At 37.9% G+C, this 19,476-nt stretch overlaps 1 protein-coding gene across 2 annotated transcripts in view; it reads left to right on the top strand.

The window, feature by feature from the left end:
* The window catches only part of LOC126248216 (aquaporin AQPAe.a), a 32,905-nt gene extending 15,659 nt beyond the window's left edge, over positions 1-17,246 (top strand). Inside the window, exons 2-7 of one of the 2 annotated variants that reach the window (XM_049949039.1) lie at positions 9,846-10,071; positions 10,321-10,464; positions 11,628-11,837; positions 12,480-12,560; positions 13,286-13,393; positions 16,772-17,246. In XM_049949039.1, coding sequence (XP_049804996.1) covers positions 9,859-10,071; positions 10,321-10,464; positions 11,628-11,837; positions 12,480-12,560; positions 13,286-13,393; positions 16,772-16,816 — 801 coding nt within the window. In that variant the 5' untranslated portion in view covers positions 9,846-9,858 and the 3' untranslated portion in view covers positions 16,817-17,246. Of the gene's footprint in view, positions 1-9,845; positions 10,072-10,320; positions 10,465-11,627; positions 11,838-12,479; positions 12,561-13,285; positions 13,409-16,771 lie in introns of both variants that reach the window. The other variant, XM_049949038.1, reaches the window with a different exon arrangement.
* Positions 17,247-19,476: the final 2,230 nt, after the last annotated feature.

Genomic DNA, 19,476 nt, shown 5'->3' with positions numbered 1-19,476 from the left:
TTTTAATCCGTCGGAAATATGTGAGTATGAATACCTGCGTATATTTAATATAACAGCATTCAGGACAGCTAATCTGAATAGCTTACCAAAACTATTCTCATAGGTACTTCAAGAATGAATTCGTTAGTTACTTTATTTCATTGTATCACCTAACGTTGGTATCTCCTACCATATTGTCTGTGGCTCGATGGATAATGGGACGGTTTTCTCTGATAAAGCTTACATTTGGTTCGAAATAAATAAATAAATCTGACAAGGGAACCTCCCCATCGCACCCCCCTCAGATTTAGTTATAAGTTGGCACAGTGGATAGGCCTTGAAAAACTGAACACTGATTAGTCGAGAAAACAGGAAGAAGTTGTGTGGAACTATCAAAAAAAAAAATAAGCAAAATATTCAAACTGAGTAGTATATGCGCAAGATAGGCAACATCTAGCATTAAGTGAGCTCAGGAGCGCCGTGGTCCCGTGGTTAGCGTGAGCATCTGCGGAATAAAAGGTCCTAGGTTCAAGTCTTTCCTCGCGTGAAAAGTTTTTACTTTCAGACAATTATCAAAGTTCAGGCACTCACACATAATCAACTTCGCTCTCCAAAATTCCAGGACATGTTCAGATTTGCTTGGACGTATGCATGATTTGACGGACTACACACGGAAAAATTTGAAAACGTTAAAAACATATTTTTTGACAGATCACAGGGGAAATTGTGCGACTGTGAAACTGTTGCATTCATTTGTTGCAGTTTATGTGACAAACTCTTATGCTTTCATTACTTTTTTGGGAGTGATTATCACATCCACAAGAAAACCTATATCGGGCAAGGTAGAAGAATCTTTTTACCCATTCGCCAAGTGTACAAGTTAGGTGGGTCCACAACATATTCCTGTCATGTGACGCACATGCCGTCACCAGTGTCGTATAGAATATATCAGACGTGTTTTCCTGTGGAGGAATCGGTTGACATATGACCTTGCGATCAAATGTTTTCGGTTCCCATTGCAGAGGCACGTCCTTTCGTCTACTAATCGCACGGTTTTGCGGTCGCAAAACACAGACACTAAACTTATTATAGTGAACAGAGACGTCAATGAACGAACGGACAGATCATAACTTTACGGAAAAAAAACTTTTTACTCAAGGGAAGACTTGAACCAAGGACCTCTCGTTCCACAGCTGCTCACGCTAACCACGGGACCACGGCGCTCCTGAGCCCACAGTATCCTTGATGTTGCATATCTTGCACATGGACTACTCAGTTCGTATATTTTGCTTATTTTTTTCTTAGTTCCACACAACTTCTTCCAGTTTTCTCGATTGATCTGTGTTCAGTTTTTCAAGGCCTATCCACTGTTCCAACTTATAACTAAATCTGAGGGGGGTACGATGGGGAGGTTCCCTTGTGAGTCGTACTAAATTTACCGTACGTTCCTGAAAAAAGTGATCAGTTTTCGTGGATACTGGTGGAGCGTATTGAAGTAATAGCTTAGTGTTCTTCTCCGTGCAAAAATGGAGTTGTAAGTGTGAAGGCGCAGTGGTTAAGGCACTGTCTAGTATTGGGAGGAACAGAGACAAAATCGCCGTTCAGCTATCCATATTTACGTTTTCTGTGGTTACCATAAATAGCTTCACGAGACTGCCAAGTGCTTTGAAAAGAGGCATCGCACTGCTTTTCCCACATTTGTCCGATATTGCGTTACGTTTATAATTACCTTGTCATCGAAGGGATGAAAAATTTTAATTTTCCTTCTCCAACACTGTGAGTCAAATATATATTTCGGCATCGTGTGGATGATCATGATGAGGGCTTGGGCAGTGTAGGGTGTTTTTGTTTTGTTTTTTGTTCCTTTTTTGAGGGGAGGGGGTGGGGGGCAGGAGGCGTGCACTAGTGGAAATTAAAGGAAAGGATGCCCCCAGTGCCGGCACAGTTTATTTTTCTCGAATAGCACCAAGGCGGTTGCCATACTTCAGAGTTTCTAACCGTTAGAAACGTTGCCAACAGCAGTGTAACACTACATGAAATATTGAGAAGTAAATTCGTTTTTCCATCAGTCGTTTGCTCACAGTCTGCTGCTCATGAGCTGCATACCACCACCCTTCCATAGCAGACAAAACTCTGTTGATGATGAATTTTCCACCGCCAAGAAGCGAGAGGTGTCTACTTCATGATACAATGCCGAAGCATTAGTCTTTTAGGTATCACATATGTGCTGCGCATCTAACCTAACAGGAAACACTTCAGATAGTGGGGTGTAGCTCCAAGCGCACATTCGAAAAGTCCGATTTCTGGACAAAGAAACAGGTTTCACAGATCTAACGCGTCTGTAGTACGTATCAGAGGCCTTGACTCATTCCATATAGATGCATTTGAGAGGGATTTAGAACATCTTACGTTGCCTTGCTGTATGTTTCATCAAATGTTCGGTATTTGATACATGTATCACCGTGGAATTTCCTGATGTGTGTATACAAAGGAAAGAAATGATTCTACCAATCATCGACCAAACACGATGTGTGCTGACGTGCAGTATTAGTTCAAATGGCTCTAAGCCCTATGGGACTTAACATCTGAGGTCATCAGTTCCCTAGACTTACAACTACTTAAACCTACCTAACCTAAGGACATCACACACATCCATGCCCGAGGCAGGATTCGAACCTGCGACAGTAGCAGCAGCGCGGTTCCGGACTGAAGCACCTATAGCCGTGCAGTATTCCAAAGGCGATGTTGTTCCATATTCTTCTTATTCATTCCTCTAAAGTATAGCAATACCGATGTTAAAAGGCTAAACAGAGAATCCAGTTCTTCGTCTGCAGTGAGTAAACGAAGAGCTCCATTTTCCCCTCCTCCCAGCGCTGTCTTCATTACCAGACACTTAATTCTATTGACTGTCTGGAGGTGGAGAGAACGTTACACGTATTTGGTCACTATTTCGCTGATAGATATTTACGTGTTTTTTCGATATTATTTAGAACTCTGAAGCAGTCGCGATTTGGATGAATAAATGTAGGACACACGTACTGGTTGAGTTGTGTGCAAAGCGAAACGTCTTCTCCCAGATGGCACGCTGCAAAATGGATGCAACGTGAAAGCAACGCCCGCACGGCCATACTTATTCGTATAATGAGGTTAGCCGGTTGAGGTGAACGGCCGCTTTCTCATTTATAGCTTGGCGAGCGACCGCCAATAAAGATCAGTCAGGGAAACGGCCAAACGAGCTGCCTGAAGGCTCTGCCGTCCGTGCCACTGACCTCAAACAGGGGAATGGAGGTTGCTCATGACCGCGCCTGCTTCCGGAAACAAACACCCGCAGTCGCACCCAGTGTATGCAATTTCGGGGACAATGTCACCGCACAGCAGCTCGCTTTCCTCTAGTGCCTAGCTGACCACATCGGATTATTTCCGTATCGAAAACGTGGGCGAAGCAAAGCTCTACTTTTTACGCTGTTACAGAGCACGTTGCAAATCCTTTTTATGGCTTCATTCACGAAATTACGGGAGTCATCGCCTGTTTCCCTGTGAAGAAAGTCGAGAAAGAAACAGCAAATATTGCACTTGAAGTATTCACAGAGATTACAGCTGAGTACCTGGACAAGGCTTGAACCTAGACCTTCAACTTTCGCGGGCTCAGGTCGTAGCAACTGAAGCATTCAAGTCAGTGACATGGGCAAACTCGAAGTTTCTGTCCGTCTTTATCTATAGCGTACAGAGCACAGCTGTCCTCAGGCCGCAGGTTTCTTTAAACGCTGTTGTGCTTTACTGACCATGGTCAAATTGGAGGTGGTTTGCCCTCACTTTCCTTCGACCTTTGAACTTCTAATCTGTGTGCCGTATGGAGACATACAGATTCACCTAGACTCCAGACCACGGCGCAGTTTGGCGTTTTCCACGTACACAAATCATTGTCAGAGGTTAAAAAAAAAGATGAGAAGTAGAAGACGTCCCAAGACGTACTGAAAACAGAAACTCCCCCGCTACCTCGCCCCCCCCCCTACCACCGACCTTCGGATTTATAATTTGATGCTACCCTATTTTGACACCTAGCCATATTATACATTTCTCTTGTTCTTTGGTTCAAAATGGTTCAAATGGCTCTGAGCACTATGGGACTCAACTGCTGAGGTCATTAGTCCCCTAGAACTTAGAACTAGTTAAACCTAACTAACCTAAGGACATCACAAACATCCATGCCCGAGGCAGGATTCGAACCTGCGACCGTAGCGGTCTTGCGGTTCCAGACTGCAGCGCCTTTAACCGCACGGCCACTTCGGCCGGCTCTTGTTCTTTCCAATCTTACAGAGTTCTCTTGTTAGACCAGCAAGGCTTTCTAGAGAACTACTGTGTAGTTTATACGGGCAGTCATCAGCTTTGGAGCCGGCCGGGTGGCCGTGCGGTCCTAGGTGCTGCAGTCTGGAACCGCGAGACCGCTACAGTCGCAGGGTCGAATCCTGCCTCGGGCATGGATGTGTGTGATGTCCTTAGGTTAGTTAGGTTTAAGTAGTTCGAAGTTCTAGGGGACTGATGACCTCATAAGTTAAGTCCCATAATGCTCAGAGCCATTTGAACCATTTTTGAATCAGCTTTGGAAGGTTCAAATGGCTCTGAGCAGTAAGGGACTTAACATCTGTGGTCATCAGTCCCCTAGAACTTAGAACTACTTAAACCTAACTAACCTAAGGACATCACACACATCCATGCCCGAGGCTCGATTCGAACCTGCGACCGTAACTGTCACGCTGTTCCACACTGAAGCGCCTAGAACCGCACGGCCACACCGGCCGGCCTTTTGAAGGAAGATTAGAGTTTATTGTCCCGTCGGCAACGCGGTTATTAGACACGGAGCATAAGCTCGTGTTACGAAAGCATAGGGGGCCAAATTGGCCGTGCTCTGCCAAATGAACCATCCCAGCATTTGCCTGGAGTGCTCTAGGGAAATCATGTGAAATCTAAATGTGGACGGAGATTTGAACTGTCGTTATCCCGACTGCGAGTTCTGTGTTAACCACAGCAGCTTTGGATATGGCTGTAGTGTTCGCTTAGTTCGTAAGAGCGTTGCTTGCAAAAAGCTAAGCTCCAGACTCCAGTTCCGATTCGGCGCCCCATTTCCATTTGTCATTGTAGCGTACTCTCCACTTCCCTGTGAAATGTTCATTCTAAAGTCTATTATGTTTTGTTACTGACGCGTTCAACCTGAACATCTATAAAAGAAACGAGGTATCTGGAACAAGTGATTTCTTTCCTTGTATCTGTAACTTGCCGTACAAGGACGGGCAGCTCTGTGATGCATTTCGTATACACAGAAGCGATCTATTTGTTTCAAACTGCAGTTGCTTGCACAGTTTCTTAAGTCGTCACAGGTCTATACTGCGATGGTGCTTATGAGATTCCACAGATGATTCTTGCTTCTAACTTGCTCCAGATAGTTCATTCAGAGCAGGAACGTCAGGTTTCTGCTGGCTAGAATATAGAAAGGCCTTTGAATAACAGATTTAAGACACTATCAGTGACAAAAAATCCTGCTTCATCAAATTATTGGTGAAATATGTTTTCTTCCTCTATGGACATTTAATTTTTACGCCTATCTACTGCTTTGCCGGTCTTGGCGAACCATCAAAGGCCCATTCTACAGTATCATTTGTTGTAGAGTCGTATTGATAACAGCTAGTCTCGTCAATTGCGACGATTTTTCCCACAAAGGAATGTCCGAATTTTCCATTTCAATCAAGTTACATTATTGCTTTTATTCGGCAATTAAGGTGTGTGGGGCAAACACTGCACACACTTTTATCTTCTTTAGAACATTCTGGAGAATATCTTGAACTCATGATTTAGAGATGTTCATTTCTACATCTACATCTACATCCATACTCCGCAAGCCACCTGACGGTGTGTGGCGGAGGGTACCCTGAGTACCTCTATCGGTTCTCCCTTCTATTCCAGTCTCGTATTGTTCGTGGAAAGAAGGATTGTCGGTATGCTTCTGTGTGGGTTCTAATCTCTCTAATTTTATCCTCATGGTCTCTTCGCGAGATATACGTAGGAGGGAGCAATATACTGCTTGACTCTTCGGTGAAGGTATGTTCTCGAAACTTTAACAAAAGCCCGTACCGAGCTACTGAGCGTCTCTCCTGCAGAGTCTTCCACTGGACTTTATCATCTCCGTAACGCTTTCGCGATTACTAAATGATCCTGTAACGAAGCGCGCTGCTCTCCGTTGGATCTTCTCTATCTCTTTCGTTGCTCCATTGCCATTTGTGACACAATAACGTATACGGCCGCACGTCCATTGGGTAACAACTTTGCCTGCCCACAACTGACTGGTCCAATGCACATCTGTTATTTACAGTTCTCGAAACTTTTTGAATAGACGGTGTAAATTCATTATTAATGGTATGTGTAAACGACAGCTTAGCAAACTGATCTCACGGGGCGCATTAAACTTTTATCACATATGCCCTCAGGCAGTTTCGTAAGTTACAGTCAAGCATCACTGGCACTATGCCTATAAAGAACCGATACGCTGCTAAGCGTTTCGGGAAGATCACGGACACCGGCTTCAGGAAAACGTGATTTGTGGGTCCACAAATAGTACAGCACCCACAAATATATTTCACCTCAAAGCTTTCAGCCTCATAATGACTCCACTCTTCCTGTCGGGTCCTTTCCTCAGAAACACCTGTACCTTACTAAATGAGAAAAACGCGTCCAAAATAAAATTAAACCATTAATTCATTTATAGCAGGATCATCATAACAAAGTGGTAGACAGTTGAGACGGAAATATGGGATGTTGTTGGTTCGCCGTTATGCGAAAGTGTAATACGACTCTGGCAACTGCAGCTGTACAGTTTGGTACTGACTACGTTCATACGTTCCCTATTAATGTACAGAATTGAGTTCGCTTGGCAGGATCATAAAAGCCTTGTCACTTTCTTGAGAAATTTCTCAGTTTCACACATTCCACAAAAGGCGAATATAACACAGAGAAAGAAAAGGAAGGAACAAATCATAACAATTAATGTACGATTAAATGGGGATGCCCCATGACTCTTTAATGGCATATCTGACTTTTCATACTGCGTGAGATGGAACTGTAGTTGAAAAGCTGGACACATGTTCGAGATGAACGGAGTTCAAATCCCCACCCATCCATTCGTATTTAGATTTTCTATAGGTTAGGTAGATCGTTAAGAGACAAACTCCGGGATGGTTCCTTTTCGAATCAAAGCCGAATTTCCTGAGCCCTCACTCAGTCGTCCTTCCATTCGCCTTTCATTAATAATTTGTACGTGAAAGTGGATGCATAAAAATGTGTGCTACTTGCCAAGGAACGATGGTTTTAATTATAGAAGCAGTAAATTGTGTCATGAAGCAGCTTAATAGCAGGGAAAATAATTCGGTGCCCTACATGCGCAAAAAATTCGCGGAAACAAATGTCTGACGGTCTGGCACGTCAGTACCCCGAATATCTTACATTGTGAACTGATGTGAGAAGTGACGGATCCATGTGTGTCGTCAGAAAGTTTTTAATCCTCTGCCCTGTCATGCGTGCTGCCCATTCTCTATTTGCCATGCTATTCTTTACGCAAGTGAAAATACTCATTTAGTAATAACATGGAATATTTATCGGCTGAGATTTGCAGGGTTTCTTATACTGCCACTAGCCTGCTCATTTCGTAACTTCTATTTGAAAAGTTGACAGGAGTGCAACCGGTTAGTATAGTCCAAGACGGCAGATATTTCAAAAGGTACACCTCATCCTTCACGCACAAACAGTCAATCCGCCGGGAAAAATTCACAGTTCACATTATCAGTTTCCACTTGAGCTCGGGAAAAATTCACATTCAACATTATTAGTTTCCACTTGAGCTGTTAGAAGAAGTTGGTGCCCTAAAAGAGAATTTTTTCCAATCTGTGAACTACCACTTTTATGTTTTGAATAATTTCTTGATACCTTCAGCTGCCATTCTCTTTATTTCATGTCAGGTTGTACAATATCGGTCTTAGGCCATTTTCAAGTATTTATGGATGATTCTTTAGTAGTATTTTATACCATGTACGTCCTGCTCCTATGAGTACATAAAATAAATTAGAACAGATTTTTCAATATTTTAGGAGCACATTACTTTCGAGCAGTTGTTGCAGAACTCATATATATATCGCCCACCAGCCAGATTAATCCAGATTAATTTTGAGCTTGTAGTTCTGTCATTATCTGGCATATTACGGATATTTGTTGTCAAACGCGGTTACATATGAACTCAATGGTCGTAAAAAAGTATGAAACATTTACAATCTGTTTGTGTTTTTCCAAAAGTTACAAAAGAATAATTAAATTCTTCACTGTGATGTGTCACGACCGCATTCAGAAACAAGAAGGAATATTTGGTCTCATTATTGCTTCATTGTGGCTCGCACGCCGAAGACGAACCTGAAAGTCCCTCTTCTTCCCAGCGGAAAAATGTACTCTTTGTCCGGTGTTTTGCGTGTGCGAGACCGGAACCGCCACGAAAGTGCAGCTGCGCTTGACAGCGGTTTCTGACTTGTTTATGCTCCGCTAAACTAGCTACCAGCGAGGCCCGTACCCCACACAATATCCGTTACAAAGATAGGGGCTAGTGGCATACGGGTGTTCAGCTGAGGTCACCCGTCAAAGTAACATTCAAAAAGAAACCACTTTGCAAACGACCTTTATATTGCATTAAGTTTTGAAACGAATCATTTCTAAAAACAACACACACGATTATAGATGTGTAAATACACACAAGTGTGCGACGGTAGATTGGCACTTCTCTGAAAAATGTTATGTTACGAATAGTATCGTAATATGGGTACCTGTACCGCAAAACAAATTTCATAAGGCCGCTGTTCTCTAATATGACAAAACTGCCTACAGAGCGAGTAGGGGCATAATTAAAGTTGACTGGAGTGTCAATAAATCCATCAGCCCAATATGAATAATTACATTGTTATCCGAAACGTGACTTAATCTTGTGATCGCAATAAACATTACGTAATCGTTTAATAATGAAGCTTATAAAAATGACAAGAGTTTAAGCAATTTCTTAGAGCAACTTCAAAGGGCTTCAATATTTTACAAACTTTTTGTTCTTTTTTAGCGAGGCGAATAGCAATGTGGCCACTTCGAAACATAAGCATTACCAATAGGCCTGTATAGACACTGTATGCGATTGTGCCACTGAAATAACCTTTTTTAGCTGTCGAAAAATATGAAGAGGATCTTCCTAGTCTAAGCTTACCTTAGACTACCGGGCACATATTAACAGAGGGTTGCACTTCACTAGCAGCATACTGTATGTAAAACAGAAAAGATTTTAATGAAGGGAGCTAAATGTAGTGTTTATAATTGAATTGTTGAAGGAGTCACATTGGGACTCTAACAAAGAAAAAACTGAATAAGGATGACTAAACTGGAATCTGACAATGGTCCTTCCCAAATGCTAGTTCAAATTTCTACTGATGTAATCCTGTATGATGTTGAATGAAGGTGAAAAATCATACTGAAAATAGAATTATACCTAAGATTTTTGGTATTGCAGCCAATAACACTGATTAACACTTTCCATGTTACTCATACTATCCTTGCACTTAAAATTTCTTAATAATTGAAAGCCATGCTAATTTTCCATTATATCTTACATATTTACATAGAACAGGCCTGTTTTTATAATAGTGTAAGTGTAATTGCAATGAATGGTAGCTGAATTACAGTTGTCAATTTTCATGAAAGCACATTTTTAAATTACAAATTTTTTGATACAAAGCCTGTATATGCAAGATATAGATCCCAGGTGCTTTAACACTAATATTTAAGTTATGCTGTTTCAGATTACTGCTGAAAATGGCTGGAGGATTCAAGGAAAGGCTTGGAATTGCTGACATAACTGATAAAAATGGAATCTGGAAATGTCTGCTAGCAGAATTTATTGGTACCTTGCTGCTGAACTTCTTTGGTTGTGGAAGTTGTGTATATGCTGGTAATGTACCTGGTGCTAAATCCAGCCAGGTTCTCATTGCACTGACATTTGGTCTGGTCATCATGGCAATTGTGCAGGTAATATTATGGATGTGTTACAGATATTACATACGTCACTGTATGTTGTAGTTATACTTTGATGCAGCAAGATACAATACAGTATCAGTTACTCATACCTAGTTATTTGATAATTTTTATGTGATCCTAGAGCACTGACAGAAACTTGCATCTATTTGTTTCATACTGTCCAAGAAAGATTTCCTTAATGTGAAGGAATGACATACATTTTTGGAATTAATCTAAGTTTTGCAATACCTTATTTTACAGATTGTGGGGCATGTGAGTGGAGCACATGTAAACCCGGCAGTTACTGCTGGCATGCTTGTAACAGGAAATATCACAATACTTAAGGGGCTGTTATATATAATAGCTCAGTGTGTAGGATCCATCACAGGAAGTGCAATCTTGAAGGTAAGTTTTGATAACACACATTCAAAATATCCAGTGTCATTTTTTTATTATGTTACTCTACAAATTAGAAATAATTTACTCCTGAATTTTATGAATATTATGGTTTATATATTATGAAACACTCTGCATCCTCTTAGTTATGTTCATTCACTTGCCAGTTAAAAATTTTAAAATTATTCATAAGGATGCTTAATTTCAAAATATTTATTTATCTCTTATATTTAACACTTTAGTGTCCTTTCTCTCCATAATTCATGATATTTAGGTAACATACGTTAATTATGGTTCCATCAATGTGGCACTCTGTAATGATTAATGAAAAGGTGCTCCGGTTAGTGTGTAGAACATTATTTAGTCCAATATTAGTTTCAGCCTTTGTATTAGGCAATTTTCAAGTGGTTATGAAAACTGTACTGTAAAGAAGCACTTGGAAATGACCTAATATAGAGGCTGAAACTAGTAGTGGACTAAATAAAGTTCTATACAGCAGCAGGAGTGGTTTTTAATTAATCAAACAAGCAGTTGTGGGCAGCACATGGGAAATGTGATACTCTGTATTGACCAAGTAGAGCAGAGCTCAACATGTGGTAGTAAACTTTCACCCCTCACGTATTCAATCTGTTACAAATATCAGTGAATAGTAACAAACACTTTGTACTTCATCCTTCTTACAGTATTATTAATTTTAATGAAGTCTATAGACTGTACATTTGCAGACTTTAAATAACAATTCAACTGATTTATAAATAAAAATCCCATTTTACATCTTGTTTATCACTTTCCATAGAGAGTTTCAATACATGTGCACAGGGTTTTAGTTCTATTTGCAGTTTACAAATAGTCCATTTTCGTAATGATTTAACCTGGATTTATTTTTGTGTTTTTTAAGTTTTAACTAACGACTTCAATTGAGCTACAGTGAGATGTAGGAATTTTCTGTTAGTTAGCTATAATAACACTCCTCATTTTGGATCTTAATTCCATGTATAAGGAAAATGTGTGAAACATATGCATATTTGACTTTTAATATGTTTATAGGCTGTGTCTCAGTTTCATTCACGAATGAAAGATGGTTCATGTATTTTCGTGTACTCTTTGATTGTTTCAGAACTGTATGTAAATCTTTCAATAAATCTAACCATCCTAATCAACTTTTGTTTCAGGCTCTTACTCCTCCAGAAAAGGCTGGTTCACTTGGTCTGACAAATGTGGCAGAAAGTGTGACACCTGTGCAAGGCTTTGGTGTTGAATTTTTCTTAGGCTTTGTCCTGGTCCTGGTTGTATTTGGTGTCTGTGATGTCAACAAACCAGAAAGTAAGGGTTTTGCTCCACTGGTTATTGGATTGACAATTGCAATGGGACATATGGCTGCAGTAAGTATTCTTCTGCACTTATATGTCAATTTATGAATAATACTTGAATACACATTAAAATTTTTCTTTAACAATTTAATTATGGTACCTTTGACTACTGTATTGTGTAGTTTTTTGAAGTGGTACCAGTAATACAAAGACTGAACATATAACATGAAGATTAGTGAAGTTTTCGTAAAATCTGCAGGTTCTCAATTAAAAGCAAAAACTGTTTTGGATGTTACTGCCTATAGGCAACATTTTCCTGGGAGTATGTTTCACTGCTGTGGACATACATTTCTGTGGTTTAGAAACTGATGTAATACAAAAAGACTTGCAGGTGTTCAGAGCATGTTTTTTGTACTTAATTTGCTCATATTAAATCAAAAATTATCAATAAAACCTGAATAGCAGTAGATAAAATGTACACATTTATGGAAGCTGTTACTATAATTTCATCTGCTGAACTTGTGAAAGAATTTGTTGCAATTCTTCATAAAGGTTGCAAGCTAATAAAAATACCATTTATATTTTTATAAAGTATTCTTTTGAGATATGCACAATACATAAATTTACACATGTGATACAAGTAAATTGTGTAGAAAGAATTTCATTATTTTAAGACTATGTGTAGCATGTTCTGAACAATTTTCATTTTTCTAGGTTGATTATACTGGATCAAGTATGAACCCTGCAAGGACACTTGGATCGGCTGTCATTGCCAATGAATGGGAGAATCACTGGGTTAGTTATATTCTGATATAGTGTTTGCTGCAATTTATCTGTCAACCATCAGCATAACTATCAAAATAAGCTAACAAATGGAGAATGTAGACCACTTCACTTCAAGTTTAAAATATGCAATAACATACAACAGCACTCTGTATGTTCTGTTTGTAGTATTGACTGTTACATACTTGCACATTTAACTTATGGACCATCATCTTATCTATTCTTTATTTCATTCATGAGAATCCTTAATATAGTACTTGTTCCCAACTTCTGAGTCTCCCTGCAATTTTGAGAAACTGTAGTTTCTTGTTAGTTTACATCAGGTTGCTCTTCTTCATAATCTCCTATCTTCAAAATAGAATTACTAACTTTTTATGGTCTTACCTTTTCCTTTCTTGTGAGATGATTCAATAAAGAGAAAAAGACAGTAGAAGAAGCCTGTGACAAGAAGGAATTATAATTTATATGTTCAGTTGATATTTAAAAAACAACATAAATGGATACTCTCTTCATTCTTCACTACATTATCATACTTCATCTGTTAACAGGCCAGTCTTTCTGATTTAACCAAGTTAACCTCTCTCTGATCTCTGTGAGTGTCTATACCCTAGATACTCATTGAAATAATGTTTTACTGTGTGCAGTATCACTTCAGTTATATGACCTGCCCCCACAGTTAATATTCTGATATGTCCCACAATGTAACACATGCTAATGATGAATCACTAATTGCACAGGTATACTGGCTAGGACCAATCCTAGGTGGTATTGCTGCTGCTCTGTTATACAAGAATGCTTTTGCTGCACCATCAGCTGATGTCAACATGGAATACAGTCCAGTTCAGGTACAGGATAAAGAGGTATTATAATACCTGTCTTCATAGATACTTCTACCTCTTAGTAAAGTAAGATGTATTAATTAATGCTGTAGATTTCTTTGATGTTTTCATAATGACAAGTTACTCATCTTGTACTGAAAAATTCAGCATGGATGAGTTTATGAAAATATATATTTAAGGTTCTTACACATTGTTAAACACCTTTGAAGTTTTAAATGAATGTAGCCAAGAAATTATAAGCATCCCTAATGCTAAAAAATACCATGCATCTCATTTACACACACACACACACACACACACAGATATATATATATATATATATATATATATATATATATATATATATATATATATATATATATATATATATATATATATAACAGAGGGAAACATTCCACGTGGAATGTTTCCCTCTGTTATATTCATATCATTAATTTGAACCCAACAATGACGTTTGTTATTGTCACTGTTACATTTCGAAGTCTTTTCTGTCGTCTTATTTCCTCCTTCTGTTAAGGTCTTTAAATATGTCTGCTTGTGTCTGTATGTGTGGATGGATATGTGTGTGTGTGCGAGTGTATACCTGTCCTTTTTTCCCCCTAAGGTAAGTCTTTCCGCTCCCGGGATTGGAATGACTCCTTACCCTCTCCCTTAAAACCCACATCCTTTCGTCTTTCCCTCTCCTTCCCTCTTTCCTGATGAGGCAACAGTTTGTTGCGAAAGCTTGAATTTTGTGTGTATATTTGTGTTTGTTTGTGTGTCTATCGACCTGCCAGCGCTTTTGTTTGGTAAGTCTCATCATCTTTCTTATTATATATATATATATATATATATATATATATATATATATATATATATATATATATACCTTAGGGGAAAAAAGGACAGGTATACACTCGCACACACACACATATCCATCCAAACATACAGACACAAGCAGACATATTTAAAGACCAATATGTCTGCTTGTGTCTGTATGTTTGGATGGATATGTGTGTGTGTGCGAGTGTATACCTGTCCTTTTTTCCCCTAAGGTAAGTCTTTCCGCTCCCGGGATTGGAATGACTCCTTATCCTCTCCCTTAAAACCCACATCCTTTCGTCTTTCCCTCTCCTTCCCCTCTTTCCTGATGAGGCAACAGTTTGTTGCGAAAGCTTGAATTTTGTGTGTATATTTGTGTTTGTTTGTGTGTCTATCGACCTGCCAGCGCTTTTAATAATAATAATAATAATAATAATAATAATTTTATTGTCTTTAAGCCATTACAGCAATAGACAAAGTCATACATATAATACAATACAGTACAGTACATGCTATAAAAGGACAGAATTGTTAAGAACTTTACAGTTTAATATCACAGGTCATGAAATCCTTTACATTGTAGAATGGGTTTACAACTAACCAGTCATAAAGTGTTTGTTTGTATTGTTGCTCTGGTAAATTTTGTATACCTTGTGGGAGTTTGTTAAATAATTTGTGGCCCATAAGTTCATAACTGTTAACTGATTTTGACAGTCTGTGGTAGGGCGTATAGATAGAGCTGTTTGTCCTAGTGCTGTAACAATGTATATTTGCCCTGCGTTTTACTTTAGGTAAGTTCTTTTTTGTGTAGATTAAAACATAATAAATATATAGGTTTACTACTGTCATGATTTTTTGTTGAGTAAACAAAGGTTTACAATGAGCCTTGTATGGTGAGCCTGTAATTATCCTAATAGCTTTCTTTTGCAGCAATAGTATATCATGCACACAAGTGGAGTTTCCCCATAAAATAATGCCATAGGATATGATGCTTTGGAAAAATGAGTAGTAAGATACTCTAACATAATTTTTAGGTACACAGTGCATTAATCGCCTTAACAAATAGATTACCCTAGACAATTTACCGCTAATATACTTAATATGTGGATTCCAAGAAAGTTTATCATCCAAATATACCCCCAAAAATTTAACACAACTAGGATCATCTGACGGAAACTTGTCTTTTAAACTAAATACCATCTGCTGGGTTTTGCTTTCATTAAGCAAGAACCCATTTGCTTTAAACCAGAGTGAAGCTTGCTCAATTGTTTCTGTAACACATGTTTTAAGGCTATTAAGATCATTACTGCTGTTCAGAAATGTTGTATCATTTTGTTTGCTAAGTCTCATCATCTTTCTTTTTATATATATATATATATATATATATATATATATATATATATATATATATATATATATATATATATATATGATAGTGCACATAAAACATAATGTGCCTAGTGGTGACACCAGACAGTATAAACAAGTATTGTGTGTTTCAGGTCACTGAATTGTTTCCAACACTAAATCCACTAGGAACATTGTACTCATCACAGATTTTCTAATGGTACAGTAGTTTAATAATGTGGTGAGATGGGTGAGAGTGGTTAGAGGCTAAAGGTCACTGACATCAATGCCATTTTAGCTCAGTTGCTGTAATTGTATGTGAAAAAATTCATCATACAATATTCAGAGGATCATCACAATGTTTAGAAGATGTAGAAAAAAGCAAAGAAATAGGTTTTCTTTGGATAGTCAGATGGCTCCCTGAGCCCTATTACTCCCAAATACAACCTCAGTATCTTAACTACTTTGACACTTCACTGAACACTGATAGTGTTATATAGTTTGACATCAGGCCACATATAAGCATAGCAATATACACATTAGGAAGAGAGAAAAAAAGAAAAAAATATATTGCAGTGAAAGCTGCACACTGGCATCAAGGTAGTGTGATAACACTAGGTTCAGTAACCTACATTAAATTTGCAGATATTCACATTGTAAAGGCTGAAGTTATTCCATTTTATCAGCACATTCCTAATGCTGAACACTGACTAAACAAATTAGAATCACCAAACACTGATAGTTTCAGAGCATATACTATTTATTTACTGACCTGTCTGCCCACTAGGTATTTCATAGAGGGACTGTATATGAAATATTCAATAACTGCTGACATATAATGTGTCAGAACATTCAGTAGTTCCTACAAAACTTCATAATGACTAAAAGATTGTGTTGGTACCAAACTTAAATCAGTTATTTATGTTTGTACAAAACAAGTGTCACATTAGTTGCCAAAGACCTGTATGCTATGGTAATAACAGCAAAAGTTTGTGCCTTTTAGTCTATACCCTAGATACTCATTGAAATAATGTTATAAGTAGAGAATATATCACAGATAGAGTTAAAGTGGAGAAGAAATGTACAGATAGAGATACATTTCAGTGGAATCATACCAAATTCAACACATTTCAATACATTTAAATTCTACATTCTACAATACATGCTTCAGCCTCTGATTTCAATATCTATATTTATAATGACACAGACTTACTTCTATTTTTTTCTTTTTTCCAGCTTAAACGGCTAGATAACCGGAAAGATGAAGATGGAATGGCTTGATCACCATAGTGGTGAACAGAAGAGAACTGTTTAGCTCATATAATGAGCTCATTGTGTGAGAAGCACATGTATTCAGATTTATATCTTCATTGCCATTGTGTGTGATAATCTCCTTGGAGGAAATGGATAGTGGTGAAAGTGATTAATTCCTGGAAAGTGTTACAGGAAATGTGGAAGAACAATTTTCAAAGAAGTATCTTCCTTGTTAATATAAGATTGCTGTTTGTTGTAATGCATTTAGTATTCATGCTATGCCCAGAACTGTGAAGAATTTTGTACACGATAATAACAAATTACTAGTAGGAGAAAGAAGTCTGTCATTGCACAAAGAATTTGTGAAACTCATTTATTTATATTTATTGCCTTTGTAATTGTGAAGCAGCACTTTGCTGTGTGGCTATGCTGTAAATAAACTTTTGTGAGTTTTTTATTGTACTATTTTTATAGTTGTACAAAATAAAAACAACAATCACCCACTTTGGAAGCTAACTTCATAGAATATAATTCCAGCTACACGGTGTTTTCAAAAAGAATAGTCTCTGTGGATGGGCTTGGTGATGGGGATGTCATATGAGTAAACAGAAATTAGATTGCCATTACTAAGATCCTTTATCTTGGCAACATGCTCAATAACATATCACTAATTGTGAGTGGTTATGCTGACCCAATTAACCTACAGTCCAGATTTAGCTTCAACTATGTTCTTTCTGCACCCTTGGAACAAAGTAATCTGTAAGGACATAATTTCGGGTTATCTGTGACAATGTAAGTAGGTTTGACATGAAATGTAAACAGCTCTCTGGTTGCAAACTTCCTAGGGGTGCATAAAGAATGGAAAAAGCACTGAAAGTGATGTATTGAAGCAATAAAGTCGCTTTTTGATAAATTTTAACGCACTCTGCATATTAGTAAATGTAATTTTATGGCTTCAGTCCTGATATTTATTGGAAAAAATCTACAGCAGGCGCATATCACTTAAAAAAAGTACTAATCCGTATTCTGTGTTTGTAAAGCTCACTGAGACTAATGAATACACACATATTAAATGGTAATTAAATGGAAAATTAACTCAACTTCTGCTAGTCACACATAAAAAACAGGCCTACAAGAAAATAATATATATGTCTATGATGATGGTGTTACTGTCAGCAAGCTGTGAATGTCAATGAAATGTTTAAATATTAGGATACATAATTTGTTTTATGATGAACCAAAGTCTATCATGAAATGCAATACATCCTCTAGTAAACATATTGCAGGAACTATTATAGCTCACTTAAATACCATAGTACTGATATATTACAATCTATAACACAAGATTTGCATTCAAATACTCTATATCAGTAGTACTAAATGAAGAAGTCAGCAAGGTTGCAGTCTGCCACCAATACTTTTCTCTTTTTATATTGATTATATGATCCAAGAATGAAAAATCTAAGAATCTTTTGTAATTCAGCTGAGTCAGGAGAACACAATAAATATTGTACCTTCCTATTTACTGACAGTAAGACAATATTAACAGTTCTGCAGGGTGCCTACAGAAATTTATTGAAGTTTTTTTACCTTCCTATTTACTGATAGTAAGGCAATATTAACAGTTCCAGAATGTGGCCTACAGAAATTTATTACCATGATACATAAAGCTGTTTGAAGATATCATTTAGTATTAACTAAATTTGAAGAATTTCAAGGAAGGACTGTATATTCTGGCAGTTAGATGAGTTCAAACACTTCAAATATCTTCACTGTACCCTCACCTGCAATTATGATCAAGACACTGACGTTAAAGCAGTTACTTTCCCATGAAAGGGTGGAAACATATACAGGGTGTTGTAAAGTGACTGCAGAACAGAAATATGAAGTTAATTTTACAAAATTATGAATGTTCCAGCTTTGTTTTTTAGTTGTAAAATAGAAGTACTTAAATGCAGAGAAGAGTCTCTGACCCACAGAGCAGAAATGAGGTTCCTGCATGCAATAAACATCTGCTCCAAAAGAGGGCATGTAAGAAATGATGAGATCTTCATCTACATATAGATTCTGCAAGCCACTATACAGTGCATGAGACAGCATACTTCCCACTTGTTTGCAGTTGTCTGTCCTACCTCATTAGCATAAATGGCAAGGCAGAAATGACTGTTTGTGTATCTTGGTACACAGTCTATTGTCTCTTACCTTATTCTTGTGATCACTAAGCAGGATATTTAATGGGGCAGTTGAATTGTTTTAGTCTTTCTTAAACACTTTACCCAACAGGGTTTTATGAGAACAATTTTCCCATTCTTCCAGAGGTTGCCATTTAAGTTCCATGAGAATCTTAGCTGTGTTTTATTTAAATAAAACAAGAATTATAGGAAATAGAAAAAAGTGGAAACACCATGAGAAATGTATGCTTGAACATAAATGTAGATGTTAGCCAAGCAGGCATGTTGGCACCACCTGTTCAAAGTCCTCAATATTTTCCAAGTGTCAGTCACAGTCAGAACAGTGTTCCGTATAACTGTGAGTGCACTACGTAAGAGCTAAGTGTGTCCAAATATGGGCAGATCGTTGTTGCTCATATGATGAGTGCTTCTGTAACCAGGGTAGCCAAACTGTACCATGTTTCAAGAGAAACTATTGAAGATTTATTCTGCACATAGGGAAAGTGGATAAGCGTC

This window comes from Schistocerca nitens, chromosome 3 (assembly GCF_023898315.1).
Source record: "Schistocerca nitens isolate TAMUIC-IGC-003100 chromosome 3, iqSchNite1.1, whole genome shotgun sequence".
Classification (NCBI taxonomy): domain Eukaryota; kingdom Metazoa; phylum Arthropoda; class Insecta; order Orthoptera; family Acrididae; genus Schistocerca; species Schistocerca nitens.
The sequence above is the reverse complement of the archived record's forward strand: the minus strand, read 5'-3'. Positions and strand labels throughout refer to the sequence as shown.